At 40.3% G+C, this 23,669-nt stretch overlaps 1 protein-coding gene across 1 annotated transcript in view; it reads left to right on the top strand.

Moving 5' to 3' along the window:
* Nucleotides 1-23,669, top strand: part of PHACTR2 (phosphatase and actin regulator 2) — an 87,802-nt gene that overhangs the window by 55,511 nt on the left and 8,622 nt on the right. Inside the window, exons 9-12 of the mRNA XM_021693268.1 lie at nt 162-318; nt 4,688-4,743; nt 10,160-10,221; nt 13,296-13,433. Of these exons, the coding sequence (XP_021548943.1) occupies nt 162-318; nt 4,688-4,743; nt 10,160-10,221; nt 13,296-13,433 (413 nt within the window). The remainder of the gene's footprint in view (nt 1-161; nt 319-4,687; nt 4,744-10,159; nt 10,222-13,295; nt 13,434-23,669) is intronic.

Below are 23,669 nucleotides of genomic sequence, written 5' to 3'. Positions count from 1 at the left end.
ACTCAGAACTTTTTTTTTTTCCCTGAGGTTAATTAAAATTCCACTCTTGCATTGGATAAAGAATTTCATCTGGACTCTGTTTAAAGTCCATGCCACGTGTAACCTGAGTGCTGCTTGCTTAAAGCCTCTTTCTCTGCATTTCTGCCTTTTCCAATCCTCAGGTGCTTTGGCAAGTAAAATACAACGAAGGGATACTCTTGCTATCAAACTCGGCAACAGACCATCAAAGAAGGAACTAGAGGACAAAAACATCTTGCAGCGCACATCTGAAGAGGAGAGGCAGGAGATCCGACAGCAAATTGGAACCAAGCTCGTCAGGTAATGGCTGAAATGTTCATACAGCACTGACCAGTTCATACTTTTCTCCCACTTGTGCTGTCCTACCCACCTGAGATCATTGTGAATTCCTTGGGTAAGGGCACACCTGGCCTGTGTGGTTTTCTAAAGTTGGTCCTGGATGGTGAACCACTCCAAGAAGTTGCCCTTTGGTCCAGCCAGTCAATGGCTTTGGCATCGCCAAAGCCTGAACCAAGTGTCAAAAAACTTTAGTTATTAAGGACCAGTCAGGAGGTGGTGTTGCAGCCACATCACCGTGCTGTTGTGTGAAAGCAGCCATGAACGTTACATAGACAGATGGGTGTGGTCATGTTCCAATAAAACTTTATTCACCAAAATAAGCGGCAGGCCAGATTTGGTCTGTAGGTCATAGTTTGCCCAACTCCTGGTCTAATCCGTGGACTCTCTGGCATTCCTGGGACTGCCATGAGGTTCTGCCCTGTGGGCCTTGAGACTATAGAAATAGGGAGCTAGCTACAATGACCATCCAAGTCAGGTTACTGTAGCCCCCCTATCATAACCTTCCCCTTTTAACTTCAAACAAATTGTTATCTGATTTCACACTCTGCCTCCAGCCATTGTAGGGTTTCTGCTTTGGCCACCAGCGCCTTTGGAAGTCCATTGAACTGGCAGTTTTAATAGAAGTGAGTGCCATTGTTTGATGATCAATTTAAGCATATTTAATAGTATTATCTATTTTGCTGACTTCTCTCACTCTGCGTAAACAACAGAGTGCATCAGTTGGGAGAAGGGAGCCGTCTGGGATCCCAGGGCAGGATTTGGAAATGGAAGAAATCCCTCTCCTTGCTTGGAAATGGAAGACTTCTGTGACTGTGTTGGACCTGCAGGCTTGGCCTGGGGGGTGCAGTTCCAGAGGCTCTTCTCTGTTTGACAGATGGGGCCAAGCAGTGGCTTGTGGTGGGGAAATGAGATGCTGCACTAAAGCACTTGAGTGCCTGGATCGTAGCAAGCACTTAACAAAATTAAATATTTTTATTAGTAATTTAAATCATTATATATCGGTTAACCAACAGCTAAAACATTTTTTAAAATTAAACCCCATATTGGCACCTTTGTTCAGTATTTCTGAAGAACAACTTAACAATATGAAGAAAAGGAATCGTAAAGCGGTCTCTTTCTTTACGTGGTCATTCCGTTTGAGAGACGATACAAGAAGGAAATAATCCAAAAGAAAAACAAAACCAGGACACTTTATAAAGATGTTTTTTCAAGGCTATTTATAGCAGTGGCAAATTAAACCAAATGCTTGAAAACAGGGGACTATTGAAGGACATTGGGAGAAGTTGACATGGTGAACTAAGCCTAGGGCAGTGGTTTTCTGACTACCTCATCAAGGAGTTCTTAGAGGCAATACTTGGGCTTCTGTGGGGCCACCAGGGGCGGTGTGGGTGTGTTTGCAGTGGGATGGGAGGTGCTCCTTCACCCCATGCTCAGCCATGAACAGCCTCTTCTGTCTGTTTTATGTAAGGATTCTACCCCAACCCCCCAAGGTTTGAGAGCCTCTATAAGTGTACACATAAACCATATCCATAAAAAATTTTATTTGAGTAGAGATTTTAGTGTTCAAAATATGTAAATTTTACAGAATTGTTTTTTTACAAACACCGTACATCTAGTCACTGTCATTCAAAGATAAATCACCCATAGTCCCTACCTTGGGGGACTCTATGTGTAGTGGAAGAGACAGAAAGACATACTGCATGGTGAGGTCAATGAAAAGCACAAGCATGTAGGTCAAGAGAACTAGGAATGAGGCTGTACTCTAACACGCTAGTACTTTATCTCAAGCAAGTGAATTAATCTCTCATTTCCTCATTTGTAAAATGGGAACTGGTTACTCCCTTGCCGAACTATTTTGAGGAGCCATGATAATGTAAATTAAGCACCTTGCACAGTGCCTGGGACTTTTTTTTTTTTTTTAAGATTTTATTTATTTATTTGAGAGAGAGAGAATGAGAGACAGAGAGCATGAGAGGGAGGAGGGTCAGAGGGAGAAGCAGACTCCCCGCCGAGCAGGGAGCCCGATGCGGGACTCGATCCCGGGACTCCAGGATCATGACCTGAGCCGAAGGCAGTCGCTTAACCAACTGAGCCACCCAGGCGCCCGAGTGCCTGGGACTTTAAAAGTATGACCTAATGAGAACTATGATTATTGCCTTATCTTTATTATTACTTGTGTTGTAAGTGCTCTCACAGCTGTGTGATCTGTGTGTGACCACCGCGTAGGGCAGACAACCGGGAGTTTAAAACTCACTCGCGGGACAGGTCAAGTGCCCACCTGCAGGTTACTATTTTAGTCATTTGTAGGATTTCAGTAGGTGGAGAAAGAGAAGAGGGCATTCCTGAAGGAGGAAACTCCATCAGCAAAAGGAGGAGGATGTCTTTGGTGGAGGATACGGTGTAGATACGTAACAGGATACATGGGTACATGGGTGGCACCTCATCTGGCTGGCGTAGTAGCTCCCTGGGTTCTTCTGTAGGCTCAGTTATGTAAGTTACTTTCAAAGTGGCTCTGACGAAGATTAAACTTTAACAAAAATTTTAATGAGGTATTTAAAATACCATTGATTTCAGTTCTTCACTCCATTTCTGCCACAGGCATAACATTAGAATTGATAGTATCTTATATTAAGATTACCTTCATATATATGTTTACTTTGCACAAACTCCTCCTACATCCAGAAGGAATTTTACAACAAATCTGTGATTAACAGCAAATTAATACTATAAGCAAGACCAAGAACAAAGTTATAAAGGGTTGTTAGGTCATTCAGCGTTTGTGTACAAATAGTTAGCTACTAATCGCAAATGAGCCTGGCTTTTGTTTTCTTTTTTTTTTTTAAGAGTTTATTTATTTATTTGACAGAGAGAGACACAGCAAGAGAGGGAACACAAACACAGGGAGTCGGAGAGGGAGAAGCAGGCTTCCCGCGGAGCAGGGAGCCGGATGCGGGGCTTGATCCCAGGACCCTAGGATCATGACCTGAGCCAAAGGCAGACACTTAATGACTGAGCCACCCAGGCACCCTGAGCCTGGCTTTTCTTGAAGGCAGATGGAAAGGGCCCATGTATCTTAAGATAACTCTATGTGTAGTATAAATCCATTTGCGGTCACAAAAGCAGTATTTCTTTTTCTTTTTTTTTTTAAGATTTTATTTATTTATTCGACAGAGAGAGACATAGCAAGAGAGGGAACACAAGCAGGGGGAGTGGGAGAGGGAGAAGCAGGCTTCCCGCTGAGCAGAGAGCCCGATGCAGGGCCTGATCCCAGGACCCTGGGATCATGACCTGAGCCGAAGGCAGACACTTAATGACTGAGCCATCCAGCCGCCCCTCAAAAGCAATATTTCACTTGAAACTCTGTGCAGTGTAGACCAAGCATCTTTTGAGTTAGTATGAACTCTCAAGCAGAAAGCTTTCATAGATTCTAATGATCTGTGTATTAATTAGGAGACAGGGAAACTGTTCTAACAGAGACCAAAAAGTGCAGTGGTCCAAATAAGACACTTTCATGTGTTTATTTCCTTTTCACATAACAGTCCAGAGGTAGGTGGGCTGTCCAGGGTGGGTGGGGAGCTCTATTCCTTGCAGTCAGCTGGGCACCCAGATTCTGTCCTGTTGCTCCGTGGATATTCTCATCTGCATGATCCACGCTGGCTTACGTGACCATGTTTAAGTTCTAGCCTGTGGGGGAAGGAAAGAGAAAAGGGAAGGCACACTCAGTCATTTTAAGGGTAAAAAGCAAATGTTACAAATACCACTCTGCTCACATCCCATCGCAGGGACTCGGTCACATGGCCACACCTTGCTGCTGGGGACGCAGAAGTCTGTAGTTGGGAGCCACAGCTAGATCTCAGGAGGTCCTAGATCTAAAAGGAAGATGGAAGAATGCATAATGGGGAGTAGGTAGCGGTCTCAACCACAATCTTTAGTCTCCAAACTAACAGAAAGGATGGTAACCTATTTTGTAGGTTTAAAATGGATTTGTGTTGGGGCGCCTGGGTGGCTCAGTTGGTTAAGCAACTGCCTTCGGCTCAGGTCATGATCCTGGAGTCCTGGGATGGAGTCCCACATCGGGCTTCCTGCTCAGTGGGGGGTCTGCTTCCCCCTCTGCCCTCTTCCCTCTCGTGCTCTCCGTCTCTCATTCTCTCTCTCTCTCAAATAAATAAATAAAATCTTTAAAAAAAATAAAAAATAATAAAATAAAATGGATTTGTGTTTCTCAAAACAGGAAAAAAAATAAAGCTTTGTGTCTTTGTTCTTTTATTTTGCATCTCCCACCAAGGAGGCCTTGTTTGTAACCTGCGGTATATCCTTTTTGTCATCATAGGAGACTTAGCCAGAGGCCCACGACTGAAGAATTAGAGCAAAGAAATATCCTAAAACGTGAGTATCTTATATTCTACAATGATTCCTCATGTAACCATTAACAAGCTCCCTTTAGAGGCAATCTATTTATCAGTCAGAAACCTTAATATATTTGTTATTCACAAATGATTGAAATGGCCCATTTAGATCACATTTTTATAGAATTTAAAAAACAATTTCTTCAAGTTCATATTTTGTTTTATGGCTTTGAGCCTGGTATCCCCCAGACCAGAGTCACGATTGTGACAGTTGTTTTTAAGAGAGATGAAATATATTCCATGTATTCTTTTACCCAGATATTAAATAGAAGAAAATGCTCTAGTCTGCTTGCAAATAAATGTCAAAGAAAAGGCCAGAGAATCCACAAGGAAATAAATCAACCATTCCTATATTATTATTAATAATACAGTTTGTTGCCAGGTTTAACAAATGACTCAATTTAAAACAGAATTATGGTGAAAGAAATTTTTGAGTCCTTTTCATTTTCCTTTGTTATGATAACTCTGTTTCCCTCTTGAGTTATTTATAATTTCTCAGCACTTAAGGAGTTCTCCATTCATTTTCCTACTTTATTTTCCCATTCTATTTTCCCCTCTGTTTTCTTTGACTTTACTTCTTACTTCCTAGTCCAGTAGAACTTCATTGGAGTTCATATGTTAAAGCTATAAAACTAATAGATGCGGTTTGACGTTATATAGTATATCAATGTGGTTACCAACCACAGTGAGTTAAGTCATGGATATTTTTAAATTGAGCCTAGCTGCAGTTTTATATATTATTAACTTGGTTTCAAAAGAGCTTTTTATTGTATAAAATATCAAAGAGCATGGATGGGCAGAGCTCCGGATACAATAGTAAGAAGGCACTGGCATGTGGGAAATTTTTCTCAGTCAGGCTTTTAGAGTCAAATTGGCTTGTCTGGATGATCCCCACTCTTCAATCTGAGTTGTTTTCTTTCCCAAAGGAATGAAAGATTTTAATGGCATGTTTATACTATATTGCTCTTACTAAGACAACCCAACCAGGAGAATTGCTGGTCTATGGGATTCTTTCCTTGGAATGTTCTTGTCTGGCTCTTTGTGACCAAAAACTGGAATAGAACCCAAAGAAGGACTGAAGTGACCATCAGTGGGTAGAAGAGCCAGTACGGAGATGGAAAAAGTCATGGCGAGAAAAGAAAAGAAAGTTGGGTTTTAGTGTTCTGAGGAAGGAGGAAAGCAGCATCTAATTTTGACAACAACACAAAACCAAAAAAGCTCATGGCTTTTGACAATAGGTTCCTGGAAAATATTTGTTGAATTAAATTTTAGGTAAGCTCAAGTGCAGGCCATAAGCTCCTAACACACAAAGATTATGTCTTATTGGATACCTAATGCAATACCTAGAAAAAAAAGGAAGACCAGATTCTGGGTAATTCTTTCCTGCTTCTGAGAGACGAATAGTGCCAAACCACACTGGTGTTTGGTTATTTGAGGAACTGTTTCATAGATGTAAAAATTTATCACACGTTGATCTTAAGTGCTGTCTTGGCTTCTATGCCCCATTTTCCTGGAGGTTCAGGGAAGAGGGAAACGCCAAAGTCAACTTCAGATTTGACTCCAGCCCTTTTCTTACTTCCTTCTTAGTTTATCTAACTATGCTTATTCTGGAAACAAAAGACACATTTCCAGTCTGGAGAGGCTGATAACTGGCTTATGATCTCCTGACATAATATTGTATAGCCAAGGGAAGCAGAAAAGAGAACTGGTGGAGGTCATCCAGAGCATTCCACTGAGCAATCCCAGGGAACTCAGCGGCATAGCTTACAATACTTTATTCAGCCTCTGTTTGCCTCTGGGTTCTTCCACATAGATTGCTCTTTTTTGTTTGTGTATTTCATCTCCGGCTTTTGTTCAAAAGCAATATGACTGACTCTTTAAAGAAAAGTCTGTGTGTGACATGGTGTGTTTTTTTTTTTTTTAAGGACACTTATTTTAACTACGTCGTCTTGACAGACCAGGGAACTCATTCACAGCATAAATTCATTCAGCAGTTGTCAACTCTGAGCTCATCATTAGTTTAATAAACATGAGCCAGGTGGCAGTCAGTGTTGATCACTTTCACTGGAGACCACAGGACACATTTTATCTCTTAGTATTTCATTCCCACTATCCACCTTACCCCATCGCTTTCCTATTTTATGGAATTGAGGCTTTTTAGAAGAACATATAAAGTTACATTTAGTTGTACATTTTAGAACCAATTCTTTAATATTGTTAAAAGTAGAAGGTAAGCTTTGGTGCTTGAAAGGTCAAATCCACCTTACCCCATCGCTTTCCTATTTTATGGAATTGAGGCTTTTTAGAAGAACATATAAAGTTACATTTAGTTGTACATTTTAGAACCGATTCTTTAATATTGTTAAAAGTAGAAGGTAAGTTTTGGTGCTTGAAAGGTCAACGTTTGCCTATCAGGAAAAGAGATGTTCATGGAATACCTTTTATAGCACAGGGATAGAAGTTATAGATCTATTTAGTTGTGACTGTAATTCCATCTCTATATTCTATAGAGAAAAAAATGTATCAGGTCATTGAGTGCTGCGTGTATTTTTTCCCAACATTTTATTATGAAATTTTTTAAATATAGAGAAAAGTTGAAAGAATTTTACAGTAGACACCCATATACGTACTATTTATATTCTACCATTAACAACTTATCACATCTTTTTTTTTTACATTTTATAACATCTTGCTTTATCACGTATCTGTCTTTCCATCGATCCATGTTATTTTTTGATGCATTTCAAAGTAGATTCATAAATGCATTTTCATTTGTTAAAAACACCCTTATAGAAAAACATGTTAAATCAGCAAAAAGAGAAACAAACCCACAAAAAAATAGTTGGCTTTTTTTAGCCTAGTGTATCCAGATGGATGACTCAAGACTGTAATATTTCAGGTGCTGATGTTTTGGTGCTTTTCTGTCTTCTCCTTTTAGCTTATCCATAAAATGCTGTGGGCAACACTTGCTAGCCGGGCAGGTTTCCTGCAGTGCCCACGGCTGTTAAACCACATGTATTGTTTGTATGTGATGGCAAACACTTCCTGTGGCTGTTCTAGAGTACCCCTCCTCCCCACCAAGCTCTGCTTTGAGGAGTTACTGAAGGCAAGACTTGTCAATGAGCTACGTCATTTCCTTCACGTATATCCCTCCAGTCTGTTTAAAGGGACCAGAAAGGTTTACATCCTACTTTATAATTGGCCCTCTAATAAGTAAACGAAGGAAACATTTAAAAAACTCAGTGAATTTTTTAAACTAAGATTTAACCTTGATTTTTTGTAAGAGATTTTACAAGTATTTAAAAAAATGCAGAACAACAGTCATGCTGACTTCCTTACATATTTCCATATTTGAAATTGTGCTTTTAAAGAAGTTCAAGAAAGTGAGAGGTGGAGGGAAGTCAGCTCCTGATGTTAAAAAGAATTCCCAAGTGGTAAAATCCTGTTTATTGAACTCCCTCAACTGCAGTTGGCCCTTCTTTTTTTTGAATAGGTAACATGCTGTCGCCTGGTGCACACTATGCTTAATAAGATGAAATTATCGAATATCCCCTTGTGAAAATTAAAGCATTTGTTGGCTTTGAGTCATATTTGATACCCACTTTTCTGTCTTTGAAAAGTACCTTTAAAAATACAGCACAGTCACTGTATAGGAGGAATTGACTAAAACGCTTTGAGGATTTTATTTTCCCTTTTATTAGTAATATCATCATAGGCGACCTTGTAAAGCCTTAGTTTGAATCACATGAACCACAGGTTTGGCTCTTGTCTATTATGTATAATTTATAACCTACATGCCTTATCCAACTCATGTAAAGTAAATATTTGACCCTAAGGATGTATTTTAAGAATACCAAAGGACATATATTTTGTGAAGCAATCAGAAAAACCTACAGTGTTTTCATAGGAAGAAACCTGAATTATAACAAAATTTGTTTGACACACAGGCACTTTACTGAAAGTGTACTCACTGGTTGTTTCTTATTTTTGAAGAGTGATTTCAGTTTATGCTTATTCTTTGTCTAAATAACCAGACATATCATCTTCTTTCTTATGAATTAAAATTAGTATTTTGGAAGAATGTTGGAACTTTTCCCTGTCCAGATAAGGAAAATTAATAGAGAATTTAGCATGTTCAGTTAACAAATACAGTTGGTACAAATATTGAATATTGATATTTTATTTGTGATAAAAACAATCTTAGTGGTAAGAAGTCTATTTGAATTTTAAAAATAAATTTACCTTTTCATAGAGGAAACTTTTCTTTTTTAACCTTTCAGTTGAGCCTTTATATCATGTGATGTTCCTTCAGCAGAATTCATAACAGCAGCTTCTAAAAGATAATCTTTTTTTTTTTAATTTTATTTTTTTTATTTGTTTATTTGAGAGAAAGAGAAAGCACAAGAGGGGATAGGGTCAGAGGGAAAAGCAGACTCCCTGCCGAGCAGGGAGCCCTATGCGGGACTTAATCCCAGGACTCCGGGATCATGACCTGAGCCGAAGGCAGTTGCTTAACCAACTGAGCCACCCAGGGGCCCATAAAAGATAATCTTTTGTAAGCATTGGTGTCCAAGAAGTAAAATCTGTGCTCACTTATTGAACAAATGATGAGCTGCTGGAAGCAACAGAGAGAAGTTCATCAAATAAGCAACCATTAAAACCTGAAGGGGGTGTTTATTTCTTTAAAATTTCTGGTCATTTTTCTCTTCATCCCATCCATTGGACAGCATTCATTAAATTGGCCATTAAATTGTACCATTTGGTGAAGCACTAGAGAAACAGAAGACTTTGGAAAGTCAAAGTCACAAGAAAATAAATCATCCCCATCAACAGTACACCATAATAACCCCATTCAGAACATTCTGGTTTGAAGGCAGAGTCCAAAGAAATGACTGCATTTTGCTTCTGTGGAAACCAAAGCAGACAAATCAAGTATTTTGGTTGGATTTGAATGGAAATCAACTCAGACATGCATCAGATGGTTCTAATTTGCTCTTTTGATATGTCTCAGATTTTCATGTGAAGGCCAGATCCAGAAATAAATGTTTATCTGGATTCTGATGAATTGTGCTTATAAGCCCAAGAGATGTTCAGCAATGAAAGGTTTTCACCAGAGTGTGGGCACTCTTGTAATTTTTTTCAGAATGGAATATGAAGTCAGGAAGCTAAAAAGGCTTACAATTAATAAAGAAACCAATCCCATAAGGAGAAAAAGTAATATGTATATAAATTAATGATCGATCTTTCTGCAAAACCTTTTGACAACTTTTTAAAGATGTTGGAGTGTTTGGTCACTAAGTCAAATAATTGTGGCCTGATCTACTTTTCTGATTATAAAATCACTTATAGTAACTACATCTTCATGCCTTTCCTCTCCCATCCCCATTAATAAACAGAAAAGAATGAAGAAGAAGAACAAGAAGCAAAAATGGAACTTAAGCGCAGACTCAGCAGAAAGGTGATGAAACTATGACTGTTAATGAGCATGTGTGTTTTGAGATCTACTTCATTATTTAAATGCAAATCAGCTGTCTGCCTTTAAATCTAACATTGAGGAATACTTATTCCTATTAGCCAATAACCAATCATAGACATTTTAAAATCAATGTAATGTATAGGATGAGTTATGTTTATATTTACAATTGCATGCTATGCTAATTTTGAAAAGCTAACAATCAAGTTTTAAATTACATTTACTGATTATGAAAGTAACATATAATCTATGTGAATTATTTTTAAGTGCAGAAAGGAACAAAAAAGAAAAAATCACACAAATGTCTTTTATTCAGAGATAACCATTATTAACATTTCAATATATAGTTTTTAAAAATGCTCACATTTTCTGTGTAGTCTTGGAAATATTCAGTAAATATGAAATTGGAGACCTGCCACTATTCCATGTGAGCTGGGTCAGTAATTTATTACATGAACTTGATCACCCAAGCTGCCTGCCACGGTGCTACCCACATTGACGAGTGCCTTACCTCCAAGACTCAGAGAGTTGTTTCCACCCATTCGTGAAAATATAAATCTCATACCTGGGCCATCACTCTTTTCTGGACGTATTAATAATAGTCTCAGGAAAAATTAAGCACTATCAGAGTTTATATTTCATGATATTTCATTATAAATCTGTATTCAGTAATTCTTCAGATATACCTTTCACACTTGGATAAGGCAGGATGAGTAAAATATGACATCTGCGGGGAAGTGTGTGACCTGACCCACATTTATCTGGGCTGGCTGGGGAGTCCACAGCCAAAGCATTCTAAGGCAGGGAGAAGAAACAATGTTCCCATGGAAAAGTTGGAGACTGTATTTTGAGAGTTTTTGGTTTTGATTTTTAGGGAAAAAGATCCTTAATTCATCTCTCTCTCTTTTCTTTTTTTCGAAGACCCTAAATGACAAGTAATGATCAAGCTGAAAAAGATTCTATAAACTGAATTGCTAGAGATGGCTCTTCTAACATTCAGTGGCTGTTAAGTTACCAGCTACAGATAAGCAGTAGCCCCTCCTCATTGTTTCAGGCTCACCCCTGCCATATATAATAATCTTTTCTCCATCCAGTTGAGCCCCCTCCGGGAGGCAACAGAGCCCGCCCTGACCCCTGACCCCCACTTGCCTCCACTCTACAGAGCTCTCTGCCAGAGGTGCGGGACGTTCCATAGCACAAATAGCACAGTCCTAAAGGGCAAGACGGGAGGAAGAATTTCTGACCCATGTGGTCTCTGGTCACTTGCCTTTTGGGCACTTCATAGAGGCCTTGGTTTCTCTACCTCCTTAGCCCCAGCTGCCCCAGAGAAGCAGTAAGAAGCTAGCAGTGGAGACTGGACAACAACTGAGAGTAGAAGAGAACCATTTAGATCATTCCTCCCTCTGTCCACTGCCTACCAGGGCTTTAGGAAGCTAGAAGGAGCCACGGTTGCCATACTCCAGCTCAAGTGAGCTCAGAGTGCAGACCCAGGCCTTCTAAGAGTCCTTGAAGGACCTGAGTATTTTAAAATACATTTTTTTTTTTAAGATTTTATTTATTTATTTGACAGAGAGAATGAGAGAGAGCATGAGAGGGAGGAAGGTCAGAGGGAGAAGCAGACTCCCTGCCGAGCAGGGAGCCCGATGCGGGACTCGATCCCGGGACTCCAGGATCATGACCTGAGCCGAAGGCAGTCGCTTAACCAACTGAGCCACCCAGGCGCCCAGGACCTGAGTATTGACCTAGTTCAGCCTCTGATTTTACTCAGCAGGAAACTGAGGCTCAGGAAGGGGATTTTTTTTTTTCACCACAAAAACATCATTTTGTGTGTCCTAGTGCTTAATTTTTTTAAAAAAAAATTGAATCTCTGCAAATGAGGAACCCCTCCAAAGAGGACCACTTAGACAGTGGATGGTCCCGCTGTATGCACAGTACAGATATGGGTAGAAAAGGTACTGGAAATGGACCCCATGGGTACAACAGAGGCCTGGGTCTATGACGTCTTCAGACCAAGAGAGGCCACAAAAGCATGAACCTCAGGAGAAGAGAGTAGATGATGCCTGTCAGCCAGGAGCCAGGACTCTTTAGTCTCTCAGAACCAAGAATCTCTTACTCCTGGGCTTCAGAAAGAAGAGCAAATACACGGGGCTGAGTGGATTAAATAGAACTATAAATTTGAATTTGATAAAGACCATAGGAGGAATCCAAGTTATTAGAAGTGTCTTAATCGTCTCAGCCTTTTTTTTTTTTTTAAAGATTTTATTTATTTATTTGAGAGAGAGCACATGAGAGGGGTTAGGGTCAGAGGGAGAAGCAGACTCCCTGCCGAGCAGGGAGCCCGGTGCGGGACTCGATCCAGGGACTCCAGGATCATGACCTGAGCTGAAGGCAGTCGCTTAACCAACTGAGAGCCACCCAGGCGCCCCGTCTCAGCCTATTTTAAGCAGTTCTGGTGCACTGAATGTACTCTCCCGTGCCCCTGCTGATTTCTGCACAGCATCTTTTGCAAGCAAGGGTAATGTCAAATCTGGGCATGGGTCCCTAGTCTCTCACAGAAGACAGCTGTAAGCACACCCTTCACCGGACCGTTTCTTTGTCATAACTTTGTGCGTTTCTGAATATAAAGGTTTAATATAATAGGAACAGAGATCTCATTTCTAAAGTTAAGAGTGCTTTTGTCTGGATGCTTCAGTCTCCCAGCCAGCCAGCCTCTATCTGGATTGCTCTTGTGTCTGTGCTGCTTCGTGCTCCTTGTGTCGGAGGTGACAGTTGTCTTTATGACAGTGCCAGGCAAGGTGGGGAAAACAGCATAACGCAGATGGCTGCCAAAGCCTGTGACCTATCTAACAATGATGATTTTTATAGTCTCAGAATTAGGGCACACTGCTTTCTGGTTCTCATTAGAAACTCCCAAGATGCTGCTACTGTTTTTTTCTTTTGGATATCTGAAAGTGACCTTATTTAACCATAACTTTGAAGTTCTCTATAGAAGACTCGCCACCATGAGACTGTAAATGGTTTCCTGAACTTGTCCTTTTTTTTTCCCTATCCCCCTGCAGCTCAGTCTGAGACCCACAGTGGCGGAGTTACAAGCTCGAAGGATCCTGCGGTTTAATGAGTATGTAGAAGTCACCGATTCTCCCGACTATGACCGCCGGGCAGACAAGCCCTGGGCCAGGTTAACACCTGCAGACAAGGCAAGAGCCCTCATGGTTTTAGCCATGATTTTATTTGTTTATGATTTTATTGCTTTTCTCAAAGCTTCAGTATCAACTTACCACCCCCACACACACACACATTCAGTTATCCTAGGAGGCCAGATAGTACCAGATAGCTCAACAATTTTCTGCCTTTTCTTATTTAAGCCACTTAAATGATATATTTAGTAATATCAATGAGGTTCTTTCAGCTAAGTCTCAGAAAAATTCTTTCTTAGTTACCATGTAACCTGCCTGCATTCATACCTGGATTAAGGGTGGGGTGGTCCCACAGCCGTGATTTATCCTTACCCTTAGAAAATATAATTTATACAAGTTATCATTTTAAAGGGATATGTTAAGGGGTGCCTGGCTGGCTCAGTTGGTAGAACATTCGACTCTTGATCTCAGGGTCATGAGTTCAAGCCCCATGTTGGGCATGGAGCCTACTTAAAATAAAAATTTTTAAAAATAATAAATAAAAGGATATGTTAACAGTGTAAAAGGTATTGATCTATATCAAGGCCAGTACACTTTTTCTATAAACGGCCAGAGTAAATATTTTAGGCCTTGTGGTCCGTACAGTCTTTGTTGCAGCAGCTCAGCTCTGCTGTTAAGAGTATGAAAACAGCCATAGGCAGTATGTAAGTGAATGGATGGATATGTGTTCCAATAAAACTTTATTTACAAAAACAGATGGTGGGCCAGATTTGCCCTGTGGGCCATGGTTTACCAACCCCTAATCTATATTGTAGCTCACAGTTCAGAAAAACTGAAATGTATAATGGGTCACATCATGGAGAAAGACAATTTTATGAATAATATGGTTCCAAAGCCAAAGAATTTTGCCAACCTTTTGTTTTCAAAGTTTCACTTTATGATTTTCCTAATATCCCAAATAATGATTTCTTTTTTTCTTTCTTTTTTTTCCAAATAATGATTTCTAAATTTTGTCTCTATGCAAAATTTGGTATCGAATAAACTCATGCCACATCCAGTCTTTTTTTTTTTTTTAAAGATTTTATTTATTTATTTGACAGAGAGAGAGTGAGAGCACAAGCTGGGAGACAGAGGGGGAGGGAGAAGCAGGCTCCCCGCCAAGCAGGGAGCCCGATGCAGGACCTGATCCCAGGACCCTGGGATCATGACCCGAGCCTAAGGCAGCCACCCAACCAACTGAGCCACCCAGGCGCCCCGCCACATCCAGTCTGAATGGTAGAGCTAGGTATTTAATTACATGCTGTGCATTTTAGTAGAGATTTCACACTGTAAAGCACCTACTGCATGTCAAGCATATATTGGAGCTACAGATCAGAAATCATTTGCTCAGGGCTCTTGGGTGGCTCAACGGTTAAGCGTCCGACTCTTGATTTTGGCTCAGGTGGTGATCTTGGGGTTGTGAGATTGAGCCCTGTGTCTGGCTCTGTGCTCAGCAGGGAGTCTGCTTGAGATTCTCTCTCCCTCTCTCTCAAATTAAATAAATAAATAAATAAATAAATATCATTTGCTCTTAGGAAGAAATGAAAACTAGGGAAGAAGAAATGAAAACTGGGGAGAAAAAAGATCATAAAGGAAGGATGTTTGGAATGAGAATAGAGGGAAGGAGGCTGGGAATAGCACCCAAGGGACCCAACATTGACGAAAAGGTGGTAGAACACAGAGAAGAAATGTCTGTGAGGTGGGGAAAGAGGAGAAGATGTAGCCCAACAGCCTAGGAAGAAGAAGGTCAGGTCACAAGTGGTTAGGAACATGGTAAGAGGGGGCATTTTAGGAGTCTGGTGGGTGGAAGCCTGACTAGTGGAGACAAGGAGAATAAAATACAACCTCAAGAGTCTTGGCTGTGATGGAGAAGTGATAGGAGGAGGAAGTCACATGAGGGGTGATGACTGTGGAGGCTGCAAGCTTCTATATGCATAAGAAATACCTGAGCAATCTTTTATGCCACGAAGAAGGAGCCAAAAGAAAGGGAAAGGTTGAATCTATATTAGAAGAGGTCAGTAACTGATACAGTAGGGCATAATCAATGGAGCAGCAGGAGAACGTGTGTATGTAGAAAAGGCGAGGAAGAGACCCTTGAGGTTGGGATGAGGGCACAGGCTGAGGTATGTGCCCTGACGGAGGAGGCTTCCCAAGGCAGTTAAAATCACTCAGGTTGAGGGCAGCCTCCAGGGGATGAAGAAGACCGAAACTCAGGTCATGTGTCAAGCTCACCACCAATCAGTGCCTCCCACTTAATTCTGAGTGGTTTCCACTGCTTTATCTGCCTTCCGTCCTGCACTTTCTCCTCACTGTTCAGCAGCGATAGACTGCACTTATGACCTCGTGTGGTATCTGATGCCCACAAAGAAACGCGAGGCTTTAGATCAGATGCAGTCTTTAGAGTGAGTGTTAACAATGGATAACATTTCTTTCTCAACCCTAACTCTATCTCAGGTCTTACACATTCTTCTGGCATTTTATTTTTTCAGTTGTGAATTATATCACATGATAGAGAATATATGAAACAAATGTACCATTTAAATAATAAAAAGAATACACCTGTTTTATTAATCCCTGAGTATTACTGGTACCTGAACAGGGCCCTGTGGGCTCCTCCCCAATTGCTCTTCCCTCCCTTCCATAACCACTTTTGTGTTAATCATTCCCTTTCTTTTCAAGAGTTTAACCACCTTATATATACCCCTAAACAATACGTATGTATTTCTTGGTTTTGCCAGTTTGGGAATCTTAGGGATTGGAATCATACAAAGTTCTTCTGGGTGTTACATCATTCAAGTAACAAAAGAATCTGGGTTGATGGACTAGGTGATAGTGACTCTTTTTCACTGGAATATAATACTTCATTGTATGTTTAAGTCACAAAGTAATTATCCATTCAATCGTTAATTATTTAGTTGGTTTCCAGATTTTAGGTGTGCAAGCTCTATTCTATGAAGATTCCTGTATCATCTTCAAGTTCACTGATCCAAGACTTTTTCTAACATATTCCTTGTGATGGAATTGCTGGGTCCTGGAATGTAGAGATATTCAGCGAAACTAGGCAGCGTCAACAGTCTTCCAAAATGATCGTTTCTGGCTTACCTTTCCACAGCCAAGGTTACCGGTAGTCCAATATTCTTGCCAACATGTGATGGTCAGTCTTTTTGTTTTGTTTTTTTATTTGACAACCTAGTGGTTATGAAATAACATTTCATTGTACTTACACTTTGCCTCTCATTAATTATTAATGAGGTTGAGCATATTTTCATACCTATTGGGCATTCAGGTTCCACTTCTGTGCCTGTCTTTCATCTGTTTTCTTTTGGGTTGTCAATTTCTTGTTGATTCATAGGAATTCTTCATATATTCCAATAATATATTGCAAGATATGTATATATCTCCCAATTTATGACATTCATTATCTTTATACAGTTATCTTTTGACATAAGAGATTTTTTAAATTTAATGTTGTGAATTTATCCACCTTTTCTTTGTGGCTTGTGATTTCTTTGAAAAAATTCTTCCCATACCAAAATCATAAATGTATTCTGCTGTACTTTTTGTTTTTGTTTTTTTTCCAAGATTTTATTTATTTATTTGACAGACACAGCGAGAGAAGGAACACAAGCAGGGGGAGTGGGGGAGGGAGAAGCAGACTCCTGGCTGAGCAGAGAGCTGATGCAGGGCTGGATCCCAGGACCCTGAGATCATAACCTGAGCCAAAGGGAGATGCTTAGCAAGTGAGCCACCCAGGCACTCCAGCTGCTATACTGTTCTAAAACATTTATAGTTTTGCTTTTCACATTTAAGTTGTTAATTTACCTAGAACTGATGTTTTTAGAAGAATATGCCTTGAGCTCTGTGGATCATCTCTAATATGTTTCCTGTGTTGCTATTTGCTCTTTGATCTTTCTCCTAATTTTCTTGGCTTTATTTGGTCATTCTTTTCTAACTTAAGGTGGACTCTCTAAATTATTAACCTTCTGGGGTGCCTAGGTGGGAGCGTCTGACTTCGGCTCAGGTCCTGATCTCAGGATCCTGGGATTGAGCCCTGCATCAGGCTCCCCGCTCAGCAGGGAGTCAGATTCTCCCTCTCCCTCTGCCCTCCCCACTCCACTCTCTCTCAAATGAATAAATAAAATCTTAAAAAAAAAAATAAATCATTAACCTTCTTCCTTTCTTATTTTCTGATACAACCACTGAAAGCTATGAATGATGCTGTATGTCAGTGGTTCCCAACCTTAACTGCATGTTGCTCTCATGGGGCAGGGTGGGGGTGCTTTAAGAACAGTGACACCTGGGTCTGGGTCCCACCCCTAAAGATCTTGATTTAATTGGACTGTGGTGTGACTTTAAATATTGGGATTTTAAAAGTATGTGGTCAGTAATGATAAATGTCCCATATATCCTTGAAAACAGTGTACGTTCTAGTTCTGGGGTATGGAATTTTAAGTATGTCTGAAACTTAAGCTTGTGAGTCTCATTTCTGTATCCTTCCCTTTTTTCTTTTTCTGTTTTTTTTTTTTGTCTGTTTGGTCCCATACCAAGAGAGGGATATGTTACCTCTCCCACTACATATATGGATCTTTCCTTCTCTTTATAATTCTGTTTTGCTTTCTATATTCTGAGATTGTGTCAATAGATGTATATAAGTTTAGGATAATTACATTTTCCTGATGAAGCATTTATTATGAGACTATTCAAGAAATGCTTTCTGTCATAAAGACTGTTTTATTTAATATTATTGTAATATAAAGGTGAGTTATTTTGGACCACCTTAGTGCTATGAATTCAGGCTGTAAACCCATGTGAGGGCTACTTACTGATTCATGTCCTCAGGGTAGATTTAATGCTGCCTCACCTGCTAAGCACCAGCATGACTTCATCTGTGCTGTCCTCTTGGGGATCAGACATTCTAGCGCACCCTTCACTGAGGCTGTGCTGTAAGAGCTCCTTCCTGAGGCAGGAGGGTCATTCATTAGACTTTCTACCTTGGGCAGGTTTCTTCACTGGTCTTCAGTATCTCACCAAGCTATGAAAATGACCGCTCACGGTCACCGCATTTAACATCGCAAATGCCCTCAAGGTCAAAGCCAATTTCAGTGCTCAGCTTACTTCATTTCTCTGGGCTTCATCTTCATTTATTCTTTTATGTCGAAGTATTTTTTACTTTCTTACTGGCTGATCAGTACATTTAAAATAATTTTTAGGAATTCCTGGGTGGCTCAGTTGGTTAAGCAACTGCCTTCGGCTCAGGTCATGATCCTGGAGTCCCTCGATCGAGTCCCGCATCAGGCTCCCTGCTTGGCAGGAGGTCTGCTTCTCCCTCTGACCCTCCCCTCTCTCATGTGCGCACTCTCTCTCACTCATTCTCTCTCTCTCAAATAAATAAAATCTTAAAAATAAATAAAGTAAAATAATTTTTAAACGTTATATTCAGCATTTTAGTTGTTTTTCAATAGAAGGCCTAGTCAAGGCACCTGGTGTGTTGTTTTGTAAAAAATAGCGTAGGGGCACCTGGCTGGCTCAGTCAGAAGAGCATGCAGCTCTTGAGCTCGGGGTCATGAGTTCGAGCTCCATGCTGCATGTAGAGATTACTAAAAAAAAATAAACTTAAAAACATCTTAAAAAAAAAAAAAGAAATAGTGTACACCGTTTACAAGTTTTTTTCCATTCTCCTCCCCTAGTTGTGGGCTTTTGGTCACTCACCTCTCATTTAGTGACTTCTAGTTGACCCTGTTCAGTCACCATTTCTGAGCAGAAATGCACACCATTCCCTAGCTAGCTTGATATTCCAATGCTGAACTTCACAGAGGCAGGTAGGGGGTGGCCAGGGAAATGAGTAAAGATCACAGCAGGTGCAAAGTATGCAAGCAGTGAGAGTCTCAATGATTGAATTTTCCATACCCTAGAAATAGTTTCTAACTCGTTGAAAGGTTAAACTCATCCATCTCTAGTTATAATGGAGAGGAGTTTTCTTTTTAACTTTGTGTTGAAACAAGAATAGATTTTTCGGGCGCCTGGGTGGCTCAGTTGGTTAAGTGACTGCCTTCAGCTCAGGTCATGATCCTGGAGTCCCGGGATCGAGTCCCGCATCGGGCTCCCTGCTCAGCGAGGAGCCTGCTTCTCCGTCTGACCCTGCCCCCTCTCATGTACTCTCTCTCATTCTCGCTCTCTCAAATAAATAAATAAATCTTTAAAAAAAAAAAAAAAGAATAGATTATTCTGCTGGACTTCTTTTTTTTTTATTCTTATGTTAATCCCCATACATTACATCCTTAGTTTTAGATGAAGTGTTCCATGATTCATTGTTTGTGCGTAACACCCAGTGCTCCATGCAGAATGTGCCCTCCTCAATACCCACCACCAGGCTAACCCATCCTCCCACCCCCCTCCCCTCTAGAACCCTCAGTTTGTTTTTCAGAGTCCATCGTCTCTCATGGTTCGTCTACCCCTCCGATTTCCCCCGCCTCATTCTTCCCCTCCCACTACCTTCTTCTTCTTCTTCTTTTTTTTTTCTTAACATATATTGCATTATTTGTTTCAGAGGTACAGATCTGAGATTCAACAGTCTTGCACAATTCACAGTGCTTACCAGAGCACATACCCTCCCCAGTGTCTATCACCCAGTCACCCCATCCCTCCCACCCCAACCCCCACTCCAGCAACCCTCAGTTTGTTTCCTGCAATTAAGAATTCCTCATATCAGTGAGGTCATACGATACATGTCTTTCTCTGTTTGACTTATTTCACTTAACATAATACCCTCCAGTTCCATCCACGTCGTTGCAAATGGCAAGATCTCATTCCTTTTGATGGCTGCATAATATTCCATTGTATATATATACCACATCTTCTTTATCCATTCATCTGTCGATGGACATTTTGGCTCTTTCCACAGTTTGGCTATTGTGGACATTGCTGCTATAAACATCGGGGTGCACGTACCCTTTCGGATCCCTACTTTTGTATCTTTGGGGTAAATACCCAGTAGTGCAATTGCTGGGTTGTCCGGTAGCTCTATTTTCAACTTTTTGAGGAACCTCCATACTGTTTTCCAGAGTGGCTGCACCAGCTTGCTTCCCACCAACAGTGTAGGAGGGTTCCCCTTTCTCCGCATCCCCGCCAACATCTGTCGTTTCCTGACTTGTTAATTTTAGCCATTCTGACTGGTGTGAGGTGGTATCTCATTGAGGTTCTGATTTGGATTTCCCTGATGCCGAGCGATATTGAGCACTTTTTCATGTGTCTGTTGGCCATTTGGATGTCTGCTTTGGAAAAATGTCTGTTCATGTCTTCTGCCCATTTGTTGATTGGCTTCTTTGTTCTTTGGGGGTTGAGTTTGATGAGTTCTTTATAGATTTTGGATACTAGCCCTTTATCTGATATGTCATTTGCAAATATCTTCTCCCATTCTGTCAATTGTCTTTTGGTTTTGTTGACTGTTTCCTTTGCTGTGCAAAAGCTTTTTATCTTGATGAAGTCCCAATAGTTCATTTTTGCCCTTGCTTCCCTTGCCTTTGGCGATGTTTCTAGGAAGAAGTTGCTTCGGCTGAGGTCAAAGAGGTTGCTGCCTGTGTTCTCCTTTAGGATTTGGATGGACTCCTGTCTCACATTGAGGTCTTTCAACCATTTGGAGTCTATTTTTGTGTGTGGTGTAAGGAAATGGTCCAGTTTCATTCTTCTGCATGTGGCTATCCAATTTTCCCAACACCATTTGTTGAAGAGACTGTCTTTTTGCCATTGGACATTCTTTCCTGCTTTGTCAAAGATGAGTTGACCATAGAGTTGAGGGTCCATTTCTGGGCTCTCTATTCTGTTCCATTGATCTATGTGTCTGTTTTTGTGCCAGTACCACACTGTCTTGATGATGACAGCTTTGTAATAGAGCCTGAAGTCCAGAATTGTGATGCCGCCAGCTTTGCTTTTCTTTTTCAACATTCCTCTGGCTATTCGGGGTCTTTTCTGGTTCCATACAAATTTTAGGATTATTTGTTTCATTTCTTTGAAAAAAGTGGATGGTATTTTGATGGGGATTGCATTGAATGTGTAGATTGCTCTAGGTAGCATTGACCTCTTCACAATATTTGTTCTTCCAATCCATGAGCATGGAACGTTTTTCCATTTCTTTGTGTCTTCCTCAATTTCTTTCATGAGTATTTTATAGTTTTCTGAGTACAGATCCTTTGTCTCTTTGGTTAGATTTATTCCTAGGTATCTTATGGTTTTGGGTGCAATTGTCAATGGGATCGACTCCTTAATTTCTCTTTCTTCTGTCTTGTTGTTGGTGTATAGGAATGCCACTGATTTCTGTGCATTGATTTTATATCCTGCCACTTTACTGAATTCTTGTATGAGTTCTAGCAGTTTTGGGGTGGAGTCTTTGAGGTTTTCCACATAAAGTATCATATCGTCTGCAAAGAGTGAGAGTTTGACTTCTTCTTTGCTGATTTGGATGCCTTTCATTTCTTTTTGTTGTCTGATTGCTGTGGCTAGGACTTCCAATAGTATGTTGAATAGCAGTGGTGATAGTGGACATCCCTGCCGCGTTCCTGACCTTAGGGGGAAAGCTCTCAGTTTTTCCCCATTGAGAATGATACCCGCTGTAGGTTTTTCATAGATGGCTTTTATGATATTGAGGTATGTACCCTCTATGCCTGTACTCTGAAGAGTTTTGATCAAGAAAGGATGCTGTACTTTGTCAAAAGCTTTTTCTGCATCTATTGAGAGGATCATATGATTCTTGTTCTTTCTTTTGTTAATGTGTTGTATCACATTGATTGATTTGCGGATGTTGAACCAACCTTGCAGCCCAGGGATAAATCCCACTTGGTCGTGGTGAATAATCCTTTTAATGTACTGTTGGATCCTATTGGCTAGTATTTTGGTAAGAATTTTTGCATCCATGTTCATCAGGGATATTGGTCTGTAATTCTCCTTTTTGATGGGGTCTTTGTCTGGTTTTGGGATCAAGGTAATGCTGGCCTCATAAAATGAGTTTGGAAGTTTTCCTTCCATTTCTGTTTTTTGGAACAGTTTCAGAAGAATAGGTATTAATTCTTCTTGAAAGGTTTGGTAGAATTCCCCTGGGAAGCCATCTGGCCCTGGGCTTTTGTTTTTTGGGAGATGTTTGATGACTGCTTCAATTTCCTTACTGGTTATAGGTCTGTTCAGGTTTTCTATTTCTTCCTGGTTCAGTTTTGGTAGTTGATACATCTCTAGGAATGCATCTGTTTCTTCCAGGTTATCTAATTTGCTGGCATAGAGTTGCTCATAATATGTTCTTATAATTGTTTATATTTCTTTGGTGTTGGTTGTGATCTCTCCTCTTTCATTCATGATTTTGTTGATTTGGGTCATTTCTCTTTTCTTTCTGATAAGTCTGGCCAGGGGTTTATCAATCTTGTTAATTCTTTCAAAGAACCAGCTCCTAGTTTCGTTGATCTGTTCTACTGTTCTTTTAGTTTCTATTTCATTGATTTCTGCTCTGATCTTTATGATTTCTCTTCTCCTGCTGGGTTTAGGCTTGATTTGCTGTTCTTTCTCCAGCTCCTTTAGGTGTAGGGTTAGGTTGTGTACTTGAGACCTTTCTTGTTTCTTGAGAAAGGCTTGTATTGCTATATACTTTCCTCTTAGGACTGCCTTTGCTGCATCCCAAAGATTTTGAATAGTTGTGTTTTCATTATCATTGGTTTCCAGGTATTTTTTTAATTCTTCTTTAATTTCCTGGTTGACCCATTCATTCTTCAGTAGGATGCTCTTTAGCCTCCATGTATTTGAGTTCTTTCTGACTTTCCTCTTGTGATTGAGTTCTAGTTTCAAAGCATTGTGGTCTGAAAATAGGCAGGGAATGATCCCAGTCTTTTGGTACCGGTTGAGACCTGATTTATGACCTAGGATGTGATCTATTCTGGAGAATGTTCCATGGGGACTAGAGAAGAATGTGTATTCCGTTGCTTTGGGATGGAATGTTCTGAATATGTCTGTGAAGTCCATTTGGTCCAGTGTGTCATTTAAAGTCTTTATTTCCTTGTTGATCTTTTGCTTAGACGATCTGTCCATTTCAGTGAGAGGGGTGTTAAAGTCCCCCACTATTATTGTATTGTTGTCGATGTGTTTCTTTGCTTTTGTTATTAATTGCCTTATATAATTGGCTGCTCCCATGTTAGGGGCATAGATATTTATAATTGTTAGATCTTCTTGTTGGATAGACCCTTTAAGTACGATATAATGTCCTTCCTCGTCTCTTATTACAGT

Source organism: Neomonachus schauinslandi, chromosome 8, assembly GCF_002201575.2.
Source record: "Neomonachus schauinslandi chromosome 8, ASM220157v2, whole genome shotgun sequence".
Taxonomy (NCBI): domain Eukaryota; kingdom Metazoa; phylum Chordata; class Mammalia; order Carnivora; family Phocidae; genus Neomonachus; species Neomonachus schauinslandi.
Note: the sequence above shows the minus strand (reverse complement) of the source record. Positions and strands in the feature narration are given on the sequence as shown.